The sequence below is a fragment of the Chiloscyllium plagiosum genome, unplaced genomic scaffold, assembly GCF_037043375.1.
Source record: "Chiloscyllium plagiosum isolate Xiang-an unplaced genomic scaffold, Cpla_swu_hap1 HiC_scaffold_3, whole genome shotgun sequence".
NCBI lineage: Eukaryota > Metazoa > Chordata > Chondrichthyes > Orectolobiformes > Hemiscylliidae > Chiloscyllium > Chiloscyllium plagiosum.
Window position 1 is genome coordinate 39,953,851 of NW_028270141.1, and position 20,368 is coordinate 39,974,218.

General features: G+C 40.3%; 1 protein-coding gene across 5 annotated transcripts in view; it reads left to right on the top strand.

The window, feature by feature from the left end:
- The window catches only part of LOC122548604 (pecanex-like protein 1), a 281,969-nt gene that overhangs the window by 114,416 nt on the left and 147,185 nt on the right, over nucleotides 1-20,368 (top strand). For 4 of the 5 annotated variants that reach the window (XR_015752841.1, XM_087978544.1, XM_087978557.1 and 1 more), the window contains 5 exons: nucleotides 1,429-1,539; nucleotides 4,633-4,724; nucleotides 16,230-16,339; nucleotides 16,870-16,975; nucleotides 20,187-20,279. Coding sequence is in view for 4 of the 5 variants with exons in the window: in XM_087978544.1 (XP_087834670.1) it covers nucleotides 1,429-1,539; nucleotides 4,633-4,724; nucleotides 16,230-16,339; nucleotides 16,870-16,975; nucleotides 20,187-20,279 (512 nt within the window). In the remaining variant the exon portion in view is untranslated. The remainder of the gene's footprint in view (nucleotides 1-1,428; nucleotides 1,540-4,632; nucleotides 4,725-16,229; nucleotides 16,340-16,869; nucleotides 16,976-20,186; nucleotides 20,280-20,368) is intronic. The other variant, XM_087978548.1, reaches the window with a different exon arrangement.

Here is a 20,368-nt window from a genome sequence, read left to right on the forward strand (position 1 = left end):
GTATTGTTTGGCATGATACTGGCCCAATCAGTCCAGAAAAGCCTTGGTTTCAATCCTGTACTGGGACTGAGTTTAATGATCTCAGCTAAGAAAGAAGATGTTTGAATTGTGTGTGCTGACCCTAAGGGTGTGGAGAACAAGCAGCCACAGACCCTTTACCTGATTACTGTGCAATGAATGCTGTAGAAAAATATGCTGAGGAAGATTACATAGGAATTTCAAAAGACAATTTTATATGTACACAGAGTTCTAATTTGCAGAGCTTTTGGGGGGAAAACCTGATGTTCAGGACATAATTTGACAGCTCTTTCAAAGGTGAAAATGTGTTGCTGGAACAGCGCAGCAGGTCAGGCAGCATCCAGGGAACAGGAGAATCGCGTTTCAGGCATAAGCCCTTCTTCAGGAATGAGGAAAGTGTGTCCAGCAGGCTAAGATAAAAGGTAGGGAGGAGGGACTTGGGGGAGGGGCGTTGGAAATGCAATAGGTGGAAAGAGGTCAAGGTGAGGGTGATAGGTCAGACTGGGGTGGGGGCGGAGAGGTCAGGAAGAAGATTGCAGGTTAGGAAGGCGGTGCTGAGTTCGATGGATTTGACTGAGACAAGGTGGGGGGAGGGGAAATGAGGAAACTGGTGAAATCCGAGTTCATCCCCTGTGGTTGGAGGGTTCCTAGGCGGAAGATGAGGCGCTCCTCCTCCAACCGTCGCTCAACACTTCAACTCCCCCTCCCACTCCACCAAGGATATGCAGGTCTTTGGACTCCTCCATCGCTAGACCACAACAACACGACGGTTGGAGGAGGAGCGCCTCATCTTCCGCCTAGGAACCCTCCAACCACAGGGGATGAACTCGGATTTCACCAGTTTCCTCATTTCCCCTCCCCCCACCTTGTCTCAGTCAAATCCATCGAACTCAGCACCGCCTTCCTAACCTGCAATCTTCTTCCTGACCTCTCCGCCCCCACACCAGTCTGACCTATCACCCTCACCTTGACCTCTTTCCACCTATCGCATTTCTAACGCCCCTCCCCCAAGTCCCTCCTCCCTACCTTTTATCTTAGCCTGCTGGACACACTTTCCTCATTCCTGAAGAAGGGCTTATGCCCGAAACGTCGATTCTCCTGCTCCCTGGATGCTGCCTGACCTGCTGCGCTGTTCCAGCAACACATTTTCAGCTCTGATCTCCAGCATCTGCAGACCTCACTTTCTCCTCGAAGCTCTTTCAAAGGGTCAATTCAAGCACCAATAGTCAGTGTGGCCTCTTTCTGTGTTGTAAGGTTCAATGATTCAATTCCTGTTGCCTTACTTTGATTGCCATTCTTGTTTCCTTCACGGGTGTTATATTCCTGTTGCCCTTGCTGTTTTTTCGATTCTTTTGCCTTCTCTGTACTCTCTACCCTGCTGCTTTCACCTTGTTCTATCTTCTGTTATAGGGTTCACACAGTGTTTCCCTATCATTTTCCTACTGGGTCTTCTTCCACAAATAAATACCTTTCTGACATACTTGTTGGAACAAATAGATATGCACATCTTTGGTGGATCTGGTATGTATCATACAAGTTTTTTTTCCGAATAAACCAAATAAAAAACTACTTACGTTTCACTCTAAAATGTATGTTCCCTGGATTGTATCTAATTTAGAATACATGTTTATAAGCAAAAGACTACAAATGCTAGAAATCTGACAAAAAATGCATAAAATGCTGGAGGACCTCAGCAGGTCAAGCAGCATCTGTGGAGAGAGAAATGGATTTAATGTGGTATGACTTTTTCAGAACTGATGGGGGCTGGGAAACCGTGGTTTATATGCGATTGACAGAAGGGATGGAGGAGTGAATGGAACAGATTGTGAGGGTGCCCAGAGGGAAAGACAAATGGAATGCTAATGGTAGTAAAGGGGGGATAGAGATGTAAAGTAGGTGTAATTGAGAGGTGTGAAAAGGCCTGGGTTACTGGATCCCACCATAGAGTCATCTCTTGATACAAAGGGAAGCAAACTGTCTCAATAATTTAGCAAGATACATTTTGTCTTCTGTTGTACGAATATTGCATTTGCAAAGCTGCGGTCATTGCTATATGGAAATTGTAAGATGATTGTAGCCTATGCTTATTTTTCAAAGTATTGTGCAACTTTGCAATCTCACATTGATGCATGTTTAAGAATAATGGAAAAGATAGAAAAGCCCTCAGGTTCATCTGACCTATCCCATTCAGTTGTGATACTTTCGGCTTCACAATACAGACACCCACCACTTCACTATCTCTGGGAAGGACTAGAGAACAATTAAAATCTTAGACAATTACTGAAAAATATCTCACTGAGCCCTTTAAGCAGTGGAAACTATTCGTTGAGAATACTTTGGTTCTGATTTAAATAATGAGGTACCATGTGCAAGTGAGCTCAACTCCAGCCAGAAACAGACCTGGTTCTTATTTCAAGGAATCCACTGAATTCGTGTTCATTGCACAGGCTGGCAGTGTGTTACTATTCTTTGGAAAAAGAACAGCTGCCAAACATACAACTCATATCTGGATTTATGTTATCATAAGCATCCATCTTTGCGTCTTCCAAGCATATTCAGTCAAAATAAATGACCCACATTAGCATTATCTACATCTTTCACTATTTTACTGAAGTATATTAAATCAATCCCAAGTGCACATCTTCTAAAGTAAGAAGACAATTATTTGCTCTGAAGGCTTCATGTAGACTTCAGGGTATGTTACATTTCAGCATTCTCTTCTAGTGTTGCAATCTAGAGAACTGCCATTGTTGTATTCTCATTTGCCCCATTGTAAAACTATAACTAGTGCCTGGGTCATTCTTTCTCAGCCTAATTCCCAGGCAAGCACCCCCTCCCCAATTGCTTTTTCTAATTGTTGTCAGAGTAGTCAGAGCCACTTCCAAACTGCAACGAGTCAGCATGATAATGTCTCATTTGATCAGGGTTGTTACTACCATTGAAACTAGTTGATATCTTTTTCTCTATTATTAAGCCAGTAATAAACTGGATAGTGAGTAATTGGGGACTGCAGGTTTCCAATCAGTCCAATTGGAATCTTTAATCAATTTAAAGTTTGTTTCTGTCATTAAATGGCAATCCTTTCTGTATTGGCTCTGTGCTTTTCAATTGTGAACGTACTGCAGTATTGATATAAGGTTCTCAAAATAAAATAGAATTTGTTATTAAATTTGTTCATGGGATGTGAGTATCGCTGGGTAGGCCAATATTTAATGCCCATCCCTAATCACCCAGAGGCATTTGAGAGTTAACCACTTTGCTGTGGGGTCTGTAGTTAAATGTAGGCCAGACCGAATAAGGACGACAGTTTCTTTCCCTGAAGGATATTAATAAATTAGAAGTGCTTTTCCCCCAACAATCAGCAATGGTTTCATGGTCATCGTTAGACCCTTAATTTCAGATTTTTATTGAATTAAAATTCAAATAGCAGGAATTTGAACCCAGATCCCCAGAACATTACATGGGTCTCTGGATTAATATTCTAAAGATATATCATTAGCCATTACCTCCACAAATATACAGCATAAAATCAAGTCAGTCAGACTAGTAGGTGCATACTAGTATTTGTGCTCCACATGAGCCCCATCCCACCCGAGCAACCACCCTATTCCTATGGAAGGTTCCGTGCTGGATTTTGAATCCATAAATTGTGTTCAGGTCTTGGGACTCCTGTGGTGAAATAGGCCCTAATTCCGAGCCAAAAGATTCTGGTTCAAGTCTCCAAAGGTGTGTTGGGACATATCCAAACAGGTTGATTAAAAATATCCATCTATTCCTTTCTCATTCATGTACTTATCTAGGTTCCTCTTAAATTCATATATGCTATTCACCTCAATTAATTTTTGTAGTAGAAAATTCAAATTAAAGACTTTTCTCCTGAATTTTCTTTTGGATTTATAAATGACCATTTTAAATTCATGACACTTAGTGATCTTGATCTCCCTGCACATCTATATTTTACCATATTAACCATTTCAGGATTTTAAATTACTTTTTCAACCCACCCCACAGTTTTCTTCTTTCTAGAGAAGAGTCTTAGCCTGCTCAGTCCATTCTAATAGTTTTAAATTCCTAGTTCTAATGTCAGTCTTCTAAATGTTTTGCACGTCCTCAAATACTTCTATATCCTGATGATAAAAGGAAGATCAGAATTGTGCACAGTATGCCAAGTGTGACCTAATAATGGTTCTTGTATGAATTTAGCATTAGTCCTGTGCTTTCCAAATCTATCCCAATGGAAATATACTCCACTGTTTGATTCACTTTTTTATGGCCTTAACCTGCATTACTACTTTTAGTAACTTGTGTACTAATACTTTCAGATCCTCCTACTTCTCTGCCCTATTTAGACATTTATTATCCAAACAATTATGTGATATATTTATTCTTCCTGCTGAAATTAATTACCTCACACTTACTTTATTGCAATTAATTTGCTTTTTGCAAGTCTATTTGGATTTACTTTGTGCACCTCTGTTCCACAAGGGCCTGGGGAAAAGTGGTTGTAGCTAACACAGTTGATGCTTCTCTAGAGGGAATGCGGTGATGATTATTGGCTGTGGAGAATTTTGTGACATTTAACAATAACCTAACATCCATACCTGTGTCTTTCAGCTACAACAGGGCTAATCTCATCACTGTATGGCTTTTCTCGCAGTTTACTTGCTGTAACGCTGCTGTATGCTTTATGTATTGGCACCATAAAGGTAAGCAATTGTATGTTTGAGCTAAGGCGAATATGGAAACGTGGAATTAAAATCAGCAAATAGAAAAAACTGAAACAGTAATGTTGTTGAAGCTTATGTAAATTACTGGATGGTTACAGTACAGCAGAAGGCCATTCAGCCTGTGCAACTCTCCAAAGAAGCAGTTCGCCTACTCTTAGTCCCTCACCTTCTTCCCATAGTCCTGCATATTTTTCATTTCAAATAATAATTCAATGTCCCTTGAATGCTTCAATTGAATCTGCCACTGTCTCCAGCAATGCATTCCACATCCTAACCATTTACTGCACGCAAAAGTTCTTTCACAAGTTGCCTTTGCTTCTCTGCTAATTAACCTTAAATCTATGTCTTCTTCCACCAATAGAAATAATATTCCCTATTTACTCTATGCAAGTTGTCATGACTTTGAATATTTTTATCATACCTCCTCCCAATCATCTCTTCTCCAAGGAAAACACTCCCAACTTCTCCAAACCATCGACATACTGAAGTTCCACTCCCTAGAACCATGCTTGAGAATCTTTTCTGCAACCTTTCTTATGCCTTCAATTCCTTCCTTTAGTGAGGTGCCAAAATAATTCTACACAAGTTTACGATAACTTTCTTCCTTATGTAATCTGTGTTTCTATTAATAAAGCCTAGCATGCAGTATGGTTTATTAGTTGGTTTCTGAACCTGCCTGATCACCTTCATTGATTTTTGCACCCCTACACCCCGGTTCCTCTTCCCCGTACCCCCTTTAGAATTGTACACTTTGTTTTGTATTCTACTCTGCACTGTTTCCATTAAAATGAATCATTTCACATTTCGCTGCATTGAATTTTATCTGTCAAATTTCTGCCCATTTCACCAACATGTTTATCTCCTCACAGTTCACAATGCTTCCAAGTTTCATATCATCTGCCACTGTAGAAATTCTGCCTTTGTAGATCAAGCTCTAGGTCATTAATATGGCCTTGCTCAGAAAGAGCAAGGCCATATTAATGACCTAGAGCTTGATCTAATGTCAACTCCTGGGAACTCAGCCTTTATCCTCAGCCTCCAATCTGAAAAATATCATTAATTAGTTCATTCTGTTTCTTGTTATTCACGCACTTTGATTCCATGTTTCTAATATTCATTTTATTCTTGAGCTCTAACTTTACCCGCCAGTTTGTTGTGCGGCACTGTGATAAATTCCTTTAGGATCACATCAACAGCATTACCCTCATTAACCTTCTCTGTTACCTTTCTGAAAACTCCAGCACGGGGGTTGGGGGAGAGTGGGGTGGGGGGGTGAATAAATCTTGGTTTGGAGCAGGAAATGAGTTAGAATATTGGCAACCGGTTTTACACCCTTTTCTGTCCAATGAATCCTATAATCCCTATAGTGTGGAAACAGGCCATTTGGCTCATCGGGTCCACACCGTCCCTCCAAAGAGCATCCTACACACACCAGTTCTATCCCTGTAACTCTGCATGTCCCACAGCCAATCCACCTGACATGCACATCTTTGGACAGAGGGAGGAAACTGGAGCACCTGGAGGAAACTCTTGCAGACATGGGCAGAATGTGCAAACTCCACACAAGCAATTGCCTGAGACTGGTATCAAACCCAGGTCATTGATGCTGTGTGGCAGCAGTGCCTGAACCACCATTCTGCTCAAAAGTAAGGCATGGGAAGCACTGGAATGAACTTAAAGTATGTTGTGTAAATTGGGAGATGTTAACACAAGGGGTGTAAACTGGGAGTGGTTTAAATCAAGGAATGTAAATGAAGGAGGAGCTGGAAATCAGATGTCAAGTACATATCATTGTACTTGTAAACTGGGAGGCTTATCAATCAGTCAGAGTATGAGTTGGAGTTTAATTGGGAGGGGTGTAAATTGATAAATTGCAAAATAAAATGAAGGCACCAATTGAGATGCAACAATATTTACAGGGATGATATCAGAAATGAGGAGATATACCTATCAGGAGATGAAGAACAGGCTGGGTGTCTTTCCACCTGAAAAGACAAGATTGAGGGGTAATCTCATTGAGGTCTTTAAAATTATGGAAGATTTTGAATAGACACAGATCAAGTGTTCGCAATTGTGAAGGAGAACAAAACTAATGCCAATCAAGATAAGATGGTCAGTAAAAAAATCAAATAAGGGATTTGGAAGAAAGCTCTTATCCAGAAAGCAGTGATTATCCTCAAGTATTTGAATTCAGCCCAAGAGATTGCGAGATGTAGATGTTGTCTATAAAACTGAACCTTCTATATGATGTAATCTCTGTCCCAATTAAGAACCGGTCTACATCCCTCTTGAAGACCTACAGAGAATCAGCACCTACAACATTAGTCAGTAATGCATTACACTTTCTGGGGAAGAGAACATTTCAGTATCTAATCTGTCACTCCTAGAAAGTTTATCTTCTGTCCTCTAGTCTGTTCCAGTCTGTTTTATGCTTTTAATTAACCTGTCTGGAAATGTGCCATATCTCTGGAGAAAGTGGGACTCAAGCTTTTTTGACCTAAAGGTAGAGGAATTAAGAGCTGACTTGGACACCAACAATGAGAAACATAGAAGCTTAGAAAGTAGGAAAAGGATAAGGCCATTTGGCGTTTCAAGCTGGCTCTGCCATTCAATATGATGATGGCTGATATTCTTACTCAGTACCCAGTTCTCACTTTTGCCTCATACTCTTTGTTTCCTTTAACTTAAAGAACTATATCTATCCCCTTCTTGAAAACATTCATGGTTTCCATGGCAGAGAATTCCACAGGCCTACCATTGTCTGGGTGAACAAATTTCTCTTTATTTTAATCCTAAAAGGCCTACCTTTTATCCTTAGACTGATGACCGTAGTTCTGGACTGGGCCCAGGCTCGTGGTCATCGGAAATATCCTTCCAGTGTTTACTCTGTCTATACCTGTTATAATTTTATGAGATTTCCCCCTTTGCCTGCTTCATTTTTTTAAACGCCAGTCCTTCATAGGTCAATCCTGACACCCCAGGAATCAGGCTGGTAAACATTTATTACACTCCCTCCATAGTTAGAAAATTGTTCCTCAGATAAGGAGTGAAAAAACTACACACAATACTCCACATCTTACCAAGACTCTGTAGAATTGCAGCAAGACATCCTGCTTATGTACTCAAATCCACTCGCTATGAAAGCCAACATACCATTTCCCATCTTCACAGCCTGCTGGAACTTTCAATGACTGGTTAACAACACCCAGGTCCCGTTGCACTTCCTCCTTTCCCAATCTATCACATTCAGGTAATAATCCTCTTTACTGTTTTTGCTATCAAAGTGGAAAACCTCACATCAATCCACATTATACTTTATCTCGCATGTATTTGCCCCCTTACTCAACTTGTCCAAATCACACTGAAGCAACTCTGCATTGTTGACCTGTGTGGAAGGGTGTCCCAAGTACTTGGAATGATATTGAGTAACAACCTCGACACACCAATTTCCGTTTGAACAATCACAATGCTTTATTGTACTAAGAACAATCTACTAACAAAATATCATAGTTACACAAACTAAACGATTCTAGTGTGTGTGCATGCAGTATTCCCCATCTGTCCTCCAGTTGATCAAGCCTGGTGCAAGGATAGTCCTTCTTGAAGTCTCAGCTTTAGGCAGCCTTTCGGAGAATTGATCTCAGTCTCTTTCATTAGGTTCTTCTGCATTGAACAGTCGTAAGCTTGTTTTATATCTCCCTTCCTTTCCTCCCACTGGAATTTGGCTCATCGACCATATTGTACTGTTAATTATTTTATTTCCTGTCTCCATTAATGCCTGTTATCTCAAGTCCTTTTCTACACAACAGGACACTGTGCATCCAGCTCTTGATGGTATCTCTTCGACTCTGAATGAAATAAGTTCTGTTGTGGTGTTGTCACAGTAGAGTACCCAGGAAATACCACATTTTACAGTTTGTTTTCAGTGAGTTCATTGTCCTTCAGGAATTTGATCAATCATCAGTCTCTAGTAATAGAGTCATACAGTCATAGAGAAGTGAAACATGGAAACAATTCATCGATGCCGACCAGATATCCTACACTAATCTAGTCCCATTTGCTAGCACTTGACCCATATCCCTCTAAACACTTCCTATTCATATACCCATCCAGATGCCTTTTAAATGTTGTAGTTATACCAGCCTCCACTACTTTCTCTGCAACTCGTTCCATACATGCACCATGTTCTCTGTGAAAACGTTGCCCTTTAGGTCCCTTTTAAATCTTTCCCCTCTCACCCTAAACCTATGCCAAATAGTTCTGGACTCCCCAACCCCAGGGAAAAGACCTTGTCTATTTACCCTAATCATGCCCCTCATGACTTTGTAAATCTCTATAAGGTCACCCCTCAGCCTCTGACGCTCCAGGGAAAACAGCCCCAACCTATTCAGCCTCTCCCTATAGCTCAAATCCTCCAACTCTGGCAACATCCATGTAAATCTTTTCTGAACCCATTCAAATTTAACAACATCCTTCCAATAGGAGGGAGACCAGATTGCACACCATATTCCAAAAGTGGCCTAACCAATGTCCTATATAGACACAACATGACCTCCCAACTCCTATACTTGGATGTTCTGACCACTAAAGGAAAGCATACCAAATGCCTTCTTCACTATCCTATCTACCTGCAACTCTACTTTCAAGGAGCTATGAACCTGCACTCCAAAGTCTCTTTGTTCAGCAACACTCCCTAGGACCTTATCATTAAGTGTGTAAGTCCTGCTCTGATTTGCCTTTCCAAAATGCAGGACCTCACATTGATCTAAATTAAACTCTTTGGCCCATTGGTCCATCTGATCAAGATCCCGTTGTACTCTGAGGTAACCTTCTTCTACTGCACCTCCAATTTTGGTGTCATCTGTAAACTTACTAGCTGTACCTGCTTGTTCTCCTCCAAATCATTTATATAACTGGCGAAAAGCAGTGGACCCAGCACCGATTCTTGTGGCACACCACTGGTCACAGGCCTCCAGTTTCAAGGCAACTGTCCACCTCCACCCTGTCTTCTACCATTGAGCCAGTTCTGTCTAAATGGCTAGTTCTCCCAGTATTCCATCTAACCTTGCTAACCAGTCTACCATGAGGACCCTTGTTGAAAGCCTTACTGAAGTCCATATGGAACATGTCCACCGCTCTTCCCTTATGAATCCTCTTTGTTACTTCAAAAAACTCAATCATGTTAATGAGACATGATTTCTCACGCACTATCCCTAATCAGTCCTTATCTTTCCAAATACATCTAAATCATGTCCTTCAGGATTCCCTCCAACAACTTGCCCACCACTGTTGTCAAGCTCACTGGTCTATAGCTGCTGGCTTTCCTTACAACTTTTCTTAAACAGTGGCACCATGTTATCCATCCTTCAGTCTTCTAGCACCTCATCTATGATTATTGATATACAAATATCTCAGCAAGGGGCCCATCAATCTCTTCCCTAGCTTGCCACGGAGTACTAGGGTACACCTGATCAGGTCCTGGGGATTTATCCACCTTTATGAGTTTTAAGACATCCAGCACCATCTCCTCTGTAATATCGGCATTTTTCAAGATGTCATTATCTATTTCCCCACATTCTATATCTTCCATGTTCTTTTCTATAGTAAACACTGATGCAAAATACTTGCTTAGTATCTCCTCCATCCCCTGCAGTTCCACAAATAGGCTGCCTTGCTGCTTTTGAGGATTCCTATTCTCTCCCTAATTACCCTTTTGTTCTTAATGTATTTATAGAACCCCTTTGGATTCTCCTTAGCCCAATTTACCAAAGCTATGTCATATCACCTTTTTGACCTCCTGATTTCCTCCTTAAGTAAACTCCTATTGCCTTTATATTCTCCTAAGGATCCACTCGATCTCTGCTGTCCATACCGGACATATGCTTCCTTGTTTTTCTTGACCAAAACCTCAATTTCTTTCATCATTCAGCATTCCCTACACCTACCAGCCTTGCCTTTCACCCTAACAAGAACGTACAATCTTTGAACTCTCATTATCTCACTTTTGAAGGCTTCCCATTACCATCCATCCCTTTATCTGTGATTATCCGTCCACAATCAACTTTTGAAAGTTCTTGCCTCATGCCATCAAAATTGGCCTTCCTCCAATTTAGAACCTTAACTTTTAGACCTGGTCTATTCTTTTCCTTCATTATTTTAAAACCAATAGAATACTGGTCACTTGCCCCAAAGTGCTCCCCCACTGACACCTCAGTCACTTGCCCTGCCTTATTTCTCAAGAGTAGGTCATATTTTGTGCCTTCTCTGATAGGTACATCCACATACTGAATCAGAAAATTTTCTTGTGTACACCTAACAAATTCCTCTCTATCGAAATCCTTAACACTATGGCAGTCCCAGTCTATGCTTGGAAAGTTAAACTACCATAACCACCCCATTATTCTTACATATAATCGATATCTCCTTACAAATCTATTTCTCAATTTCCTGCTGAATATTGGTGGTCTATAGTACAATCCCAAAAGGTGATCATCCTTTTCTTTCTTCTTAGTTCCACCCAAATAACGTCTCTGGATGTATTCCCAGGAATATCTTCCCCAAGTACAGCTGTAATGTTATCTCATCAAAAACACCACTCCCTCTCCTCTCCTCTCTTGCCCCCCTTCCTATCCTCCTTATATCATTTGCATCCTGGAATATTAAGCTGCCAGTCATGTTCATCCCTGAACCATGTATCTGGAATAGCTATGATCCTCCAGTTCCGTGTTCCTAATCATGTCCTGAGTTCATCTGCCTTCTCTGTTCGGCCTCCTACATTGAAATAAATGCAGTTTAATTTATCAGTCCTATGTCATTCTCTGCTCTGTTCCTGCCTGCCCCGACTGTTTGACTTGCTCCCTTTCCCAACTGTAGCAGTCTCAGACTGATCTCTTTTCTCATTATTTCCCTGGGTCCCTCCACCCCACACATTACTCATTTAAATCCTCTCGAACAGCTTTAGCAAATCTCCCATCCAGTATATCAGACCCTTCCAATTCAGGTGCAATCCATCCTTCTTTACAGGTCACTTCTACCCCAGAAGAGATTCCAATAATCCAAAAATGTGAACCCTTCTCTCCTGCAGCAGTTTCTCAGCCGTGCATTCAGCTGCTCCATCCTTCTAATCCTACTCTCACTAGCTTATAGCATCAGGCATAATCCAGATATTACTACTCTCGAGGACTTCCTTTTTAAATTCTTTCCTAACTTCCTATATTCTCCATTCAGAATTGCATCCTTTTTTCTTTCCATGTCATTAGTTCCAATGTGTAGAACAACCTTCTGCTAGTCCCACGCCCCTTTGAGAATATTCTGTCTTGGAGATATCCTTGATCCTGGCACCAGGGAGGCAGCACACCATTTTGATTTCTTGCTGCTGGCCACAAAAATGTTTGTCTGTGCCTCTAACTAGAGAGATCCCTATCACAATCGATCGCTTGGAACCTGACATGCACCTTGTTACGTTATAGCCAGTCTTAGAACCAGAAACGTAGCTGTTCGTGCTACATTCCCCTGAGAGTCCATCACCCCCTACATTTTCCAAAACTGCACACGTGTTTGAGATGGGGTTAGCCACAGGAGATTCCTGCACAACCTGCCTCCCTTTCCTACCTTTCTTAGAGGTAACCCACCTACCTGACTGTATCTGCGGTTTTTCTCCCTTCCTATATCTACCATCAATCACACTCCCAGCTCCTGTAAATTCCTCGTTGTGTCTAACTGCCACTCCAACCGATCCATGCAATTTGATAGGATTCACAACCGAAGACATTTACTGCAGACATAATCATCAGTAACATGGAAACTCTCCTCAGTCTCCCACATCTGACAGGACGAAAACATCACTCAACTAAAGGCCATATTTGCACCTTAACAATCTACAGACTCAGAAAATAGTACCATCTTACTGCTCTAAAAAGCACTGCTACAGGCTAACTTATTACCTATGTTTTATATATTTAAAATTTAATCAAAGACAGATCTCATTAAAATATACAATCAAAAAATAACCCATTCTGCTCACTATTGTAAATTTACAGCAAGGTTACACTTAAAAACTATGTACTTAGCTTTTCCAGTGCTGTGAGCACTCCCACACAGGTTCCTCCAAGGTCAGCTGTGAATTTCACTGTTCATTAATTTTTCTTAGATACACTCTGATGTCTAGAGATATTTGAACTCAAACAGCAAAGGCAGTAGCTGTGCAGATCACTGTTGTGTCAGAGAGCAGTGTAGGTTTTGTCTCTCTTCCTCCTTTTTAAAGTGCTGTTGCTTTGATGTTTCTCCCCCAAAGTTCCAAAACAATGCAATAGCTTATAAAACAGTAATTATTGCTCATGAAATTTGAAGAAATCAGCTCCAACATCTAAAATACCTCAAAAAAGGAGCAGCACAGACAGCCATAATTTTTTCCTATCCTCCAAATTGGATGAGATTAACTTCTTACTAAGTGTGATAGCACCTTTCTCACAGTTCATCCTCTCACCCAGCTTTTTTGTCATCTGCAAACTTGAAGATATTGCATTTAGTTCCCTCATCTAAATCATTGATTTGTATCATGAATAGCTGGGGTCCTCGGTAAAAATTCTGCAGTACTCACTGGTCACTGGCTGCCACTCAGAAAATGACCTATTTATTCCTACTTTTGTTTTCTGTCTGCCAACCAGTTCTCTATCCATGTCAGTACGGTACACCAATCACATGCACTTTAATTTTACATACAGATCTCGATTCTAGAACTTATCAAACACCTTCTGAATATCCACAGAAACTAGATCCATTGGTTCCATCTTACCAATTCTATTAATTACATCTTCAATAAGTCCCAGCAAATTTGTCAAGCAGGATTTTCCTTCTGTAAATCCATGCTGACTCTATCTGATATTGGTTGAAACTTTATTGCTGGAACAGCACAGCAGGTCAGGCAGCATCCAGGGAACAGGAGATTCGACGTTTCGGGCACAGGCCCTTCTTCCTGAAGAAGGGCCTGTGCCCGAAACGTCTAATCTCCTGTTCCCTGGATGCTGCCTGACCTGCTGTGCTGTTCCAGCAATAAAGTTTCAACTTTGATCTCCAGCATCTGCAGACCTCACTTTCTCCTCGAAGATTTCAACCTACTGCGAATCCTCTTACAAGGATGCCTTCCTTGAAGAAGCTCTCTGCCTCTCTCTACAAAGATTTCAGTGAGTCCCTCTCTCACTGCACACCCCAGGTCATCTCCTCTGCACAGAAGCTCTTCAGCCACATTCTGAAGAAGACTCGTTACCACAGCCATATCTCCTTTCTCAGCACCTGCCTACGGAACCGACTGATCCCCCATGGACTCCAGATCACCTTCCGACCAACACAATTTGGACCCAACCAGGACTACCAGTACCTGCAACAAATCCGCAGCCTCCAGCAACGGACCTCCCTCCGGATCCTCCACTCCACGCTTGCAGCCATGCGCCGGTACCTACATTCCCTGCAACTCGACCTACCCCAGCTCAGGAAAAAGATTCCTGAAGAAGGGCCTGTGCCCGAAACGTCGAATCTCCTGTTCCCTGGATGCTGCCTGACCTGCTGTGCTGTTCCAGCAATAAAGTTTCAACTTTGATCTCCAGCATCTGCAGACCTCACTTTCTCCTATCTGATATTGTCACTGATTTCTATGACTTCTGCTATTAAATTGTTTTTGGTGGATTTTAGCACTTAGCATCTTAGAAACCGCAAGTGTGGAAACAGGCTCTTCAGCCTAACAAGTCCACACCGACCCTCCGAAGAGTATCCCTCCAAACCCATTCCCCACATTTACCCCTGACTAATGCACTTGGTCATGCACCTTTCCTTACTACCAACGTCAGGCAAGTCTTTGGAGCTCCTTTTTTTTAAATAGAGGGGTTACATTGACCACCATCTAATCCATAGCAAATGTTCCAGAGTCCATAGAATCTTGGAAGTTGGCCAGTAATGCATCCACTATTTCGAGGGCCACTTCCTTAAGTACTCTGGACTGTAGGTTATTAGATCTTGAGCATAGAATCATAGAGATGTACACCATGGAAGCATCTCAACCCAATCTAGTCCCACCTGTCAGCACCTGGCCTATATCCCTCCAAACCCTTCCTATTCATATACCCATCCAAATGCCTCTTAAATGTTGCAATTGTACCAGCCTCCACCACATCCTCTGGCAGCTCATTCCATACATGTACCACCCTCTGCGTGAAAAAGTTGCCCCTTAGGTCTCTTTTATATCTTTCCCCTCACACCCTAAACCTATGCCATCTAGTTCTGGACTCCCTGACCCCAGGGAAAAGACTTTGTCTCACTTGCAGCCTGTAATCCCACCATGTTCCCCAACACCATTTTCCCAATAATACTGATTTCCTTCAGTTTCTTTTTCTCAGTGCACTATGATTTGCAATTTTTGGAACATTATTTGTGTCCTACTTTGGGAAGACAGAAACAAAATATGTTTTTAATATGTGCATAAAATATGGTGTGCCACCTCTTTGTTTCCCATTATAAGTTCCCTTGCTTCTGATTGTAAGGGACCTCCATTTGACTTCACTAAACTTTACTCTTCACATTCCTAAAGATACTTTCACCGTTAGTTTGTATGTTCCTGCAAGCGTACTCCCGTACTCTATTTTTGTCCTCTTAATCAATCCCTTTGTCCTCCTTTATCAAAATCTAAACTGCTCCCAGTTCTCATGATTACTGCTCTTTTTAGCTAACTTGTATATTCCTTCCCCTATCTGTCTAGTACTATCTGTCATTTCCCTTGTTAGCCAGGCCATTTTTCCTGTTTTATATTTCTGCTAGATAGGAAGGAACAATTGTTGCAGTTCATGCATCCTTTAAATGTTTGTCATCGCCTATCCACTGCCATCCCTTTAAGTAATATTCCCTAACTTAGCCAGTTCACACCCTTATACCATCATAGTTTTCATTATTTAAATTCAGGACCTTGTCTCAGAATCAACAATATAACTCTCTGCATTAATGAAAAATTCTATTATACTATGGTTACTCTTCCCACAAGGGGCCTCCCACAGCTAGCTTGCCATTTATTCCTTTCTCATTACACTGTCCCCAGTCTAGGATCGCCTGTTCTCTACTTGGTTCCTCAATGTATTGATGCCGAAAACCATCTCTTAATACTCCAGGAATTCATCCTCTACAGTATTGTTACTGAATTGATTTGTCCGATCTGTATGCAGATTAAAGTCACCCCATAATTATCTAGCTTATAGAGATTGAAGCCATGACCTTGGCATTATTAGTACCACACTATAACCAATAGTTTATCAATAGAGATTTATTCATCCCTTTAATTGACATGATTTGGTCACCTTTAAGTTTATTGTGCTCCAAATGACTCATCTATATAATTGAGGCGCTTTCAAGTTGAAGATTCCACTTAAAATGTAAAGTGGGAAGAGTGCTATTGGACATTTAATGAAACAAGTGGCACTGTAATCTATCTCTCTTGTATTGCAGATACCATGGGATGCTCAGCATATTCCAGTGTTATTTTCAGCTTACTGTGGACTGCTGGTTGCTTGTTCCTATCACCTCAGCAGACAAAGCAGTGAACCAGCTGCCTTAATGTAAGTTATTTTGTAAAGAATTTTAACAATCATTACTCATTGAGAGGTAATAAGAGATTCAGGCAACTGTCTGTCCAAACGAAATTTTGGTTACATATCAGATTGATTCACCAAGTTAATTCACTAATGGATGCATTGATGCAGGAGTAATTCTGTAATGAAGGAAGGTAACTAAAAACAGAAAATGCTGGAAATACTTAGCTGGTCTAGTGGCACGTATGGAATGACAAACAGATTTAATATTTTTGGTCAGTAACCTATCAACACAATATAAAAGGTCATGGAAATCTAGAACACAGTCTCCTTTTCTAAAAGGCAATGAATGCTGTGAGTCAGTTGGAGCTCTTGGAATTTTTTTTTGTTCGGTATCAAGGACATGGAACATACTTGGTGAAATTTTCTTTTTCTTTTAGATTCTAAATCTTATGAAATTATTATACAAAAGCCTCAATTAATGTATTCAATTGAATTATGTAAATAAGTTTGCTTTTCCATGCTGCTATGTGATTGGATGCTTTATTTTGCTACAGGTCCCTAATTCGCTCTAAATTGTTCAACGAGTTGGACGTCCAGAATCCTGAGCATCCTCTGTCAGAAAACAAAGATGTTCTTCCTGAAAAGCTGAGGAATTCTGTGGTATATGTTCCTTCTCACTGTCAATAATCAATATAATGATTTGACAACAGTGCTGTTTTGATGCTTTAAGATAATATATATTTCAGTTACATTGTAGAGTTTAATCTTCTCACTCACTTTCACAAGACTGCAGTTTTATTCCACAGTCCAAAACAGAATGATACAGGGGCTCAAAGGGCTAAATTAAATTACATTGCATTGCATGACATTACATGGCAATTGCATTGACTTGGCTCCTAATCACATAAACAAACATGATTAAAGGTCAATGACTTAGCTGAAGTGTTTAAACTGAATAAGGAATTTTTAGAAGAGTAAATAGGGAAAAACTATTTCCTCTGAAATAGTTTAGAACAGTTTAGGGGAAAGTTAGAACAAGAGGCTATAACTTTAAAATGAGAGCTAGGCTATTTGGGGTGATGTCTTACACAGAAAGAGTACAGTTTAGGGAAATCTGCAAATCTCTCAAACAAAGGAATAAGCTAATTCTGATATAGTTATTGTAATGAGGTACGTTTAATTAGTAATCTCCTCGTAAAAGATCTGCTGGGGAAAATGATCATAATATGATTGAATTCCACATTAAATTTAAAAGTGATGGGCTTCAGTCCTAAACAAGCACCTTAAAAGTAAACAAGTGGGCGGCACGGTGGCACAGTGGTTAGCACTGCTGCCTCACAGTGCCAGAGACCCGGGTTCAATTCCTGACTCAGGCGACTGACTGTGTGGAGTTTGCACATTCTCCCCGTGTCTGCATGGGTTTCCTCCGGGTGCTCCAGTTTCCTCCCACAGTCACAAAGATGTGCAGGTCAGGTGAATTGGCCATGCTAAATTGCCCGTAGTGTTAGGTTAAAGGGGTAAATGTAGGGGTATGGGTGGGTTGCACTTCGGCAGGTCGGTGTGGACTTGTTGGCCGAAGGGCCTGTTTCCACACTGTAAGTAATCTAATCTAATCTAATCTAATCTAAAGTCAATGACATTGGTCTGAGGGGAGAGCTGTCTAAAATCAATTGGGTAAATAGACTACATTGGTTGTAAATAAATAATGAAAAATATTATAGACACAATTCAAAATGTTTATCAAGAATACATTCTATTGATCAAAATCTCAGGAACAAAGACCAAACTGTGGCTTACGAGGGAATAATATTAGATTAACAGAGAAGGCTCATGGAATAATACTAACCCTGAGGACTCTGACTGTTTTAGAAACCAGCGAACAATCAAAAGAATTCATATAAGGAGAAAAAACAGAATACAAGATTAAGCTACCCAGGAATATTAAAAAAAACTTTAAAAATGAATAGAGGCAAAGCAGGAGAAATTATCATGGGGAAATGAGGAATTTGCAGACACTTTGAATAAATATTTTGTCTGTCTTGACAGTAGAAGACACAAATTACATACCATTAATAGAGAGGAACCAAGGGGTCAGTAAGAGTGAGGTGCTGAATATAATTACGATTAGCAGGGAAATATTCTGCAGGAATTTAAGGAAAAGGCTATTATAGCTTGGTAATAGTGTCCCTACCTCTGGACTAGGAGGCCTAGATTCAAGTCCCATCTGCTCCAAAGGTGTGTGATAACATTTCTGATCAGCTTGATCAGAAAATTTTAAAAAAACAGAAACTTAAGGAACTACAGAAATCCCTAAGGACTGATACAAGCTATGCTAGGATTCCAAAGCATGGAGACGGTGGATGCACTGCTTATAATTTTCTAAAATTATATGGATCCTGGAACAGTACCTTCAGTTTAGAAGTTAGTAAATGTAACATGGCTGCTTAAGAGAGATCGAAGGGAATTAACCAATTAGCCTGGCATCAATCATCACAAAAATGCTGAAATCTATTATTAAGGAAGTCTTAAAAATATCCATAAAAAGCACAAAGTTAACATAAGAAAATGAAAGTCACATTTTACAAATGTATTAATTTTTTTTAAGGATGTAACTCACAGTTGTAGTAAACATTCAATCAGATAGCACAAAAAGTATTGAGAAGCAAAAATAAAGTCTTATGGAAGTGGAGTAAAATATATTAACGAAAATAGGAGACTAGTTAATGAACAGGAACCAGAGAGGAGGGATAAAACACAGTTTTCAGATTGACAGAATACACTTAATTGAATGCTATAAGGATAAGTGCTGGAGCTTCAGCTATTTACCAACTATATTAGTGATGAAAACAGAAACTATGAAACTTCTAAACATTGATGCTTTCAGACTGTTGGGTAAAATCATATAAGGAACACAAAAAGATAGCATGCAGATGCAGCAAGCAATCAGAAAGACACGTAACATGTAGGTCTTTGCAAGGGATTGGATTGCAGAAATAAAGAAGTCTTACAGTTATGCAAAGCTTTGGTGTGACCACTGTGCACAGTTTTGGTCTCTGTATTTAAGGAAGGATACACTTGCCCTAATGATGGTACAGTGAAGGTATACTGTGATGAGACACTGTATAAACTGGGCTTATACTGAGAAGATTAGAGATGTTCTAATTGAAACATTTAAGGTTCTGAAGGAGCTTGATAGGATAGATACACAGTAGTGGCTGGAGAATCTAGAACCCATGGTCTCAGTATTAGGATAAGTGTTGATCATTTACAACTAAAATGAGAAATGTCTTCTTTCAGAGCATTGCCATTAGAATTAGCTACCTTGAGAATAGTTAATGCTGATATTGGTAGAATATTTGGTTTCTCAATGATTGAGAGAAAATAGACAGCAGGCAAGAAAATGGACTGAAAAAGATGATCAGCCCGATCTTATTGAATAGTGGTTCAGGCTTATGGGGTCATATGATTTACTCCTGATCCTATTTCTTTCATTCAGTTTTTTTAATGGATGTGGGCTTTGCTGCTTGGACCAGCATTGATTGCCCATCCCTAGTTGCCTTTGAGAAGGTAGTACTGAGCTGCCTTCTTGAACTGTTATAGTCCATTTGGTGTAACTACACCCACAGTGGTGTGAGGGATAGACTTCCAGTATTTTTGATGCAGCGACATTGATTTTCAAAGTCAAGTGGCATGGAGAGGAATTTGCTGATAGTGATGTGCTCATGTGTCTTCTAGATGGTAGTGGTATGGGTTTGGAGGATGCTGTGTAAGTAGCTTTGGTGAAATAGTTTGATTAGGTTTAAAAAGTAACATTTGGAAATGTTTTAATTGTCCATTTGAATAATGGCAATATGTGTTTGTGTCTTTGCAGAGAGAAGTCTTGAAGTCCGATCTTGTTATGTGTGCAGTAATTACTCTTCTAACGTTTGCAGTCAGTGCGACTACTGTTTTCCTTTCATTGAAGGTACTGTACTCCTATTGATCATTATTCATCCATGTTAGCATTCAGTTTTATTGACAAAATGTCTTACAACTTAATAGTTTAAAAAGTTG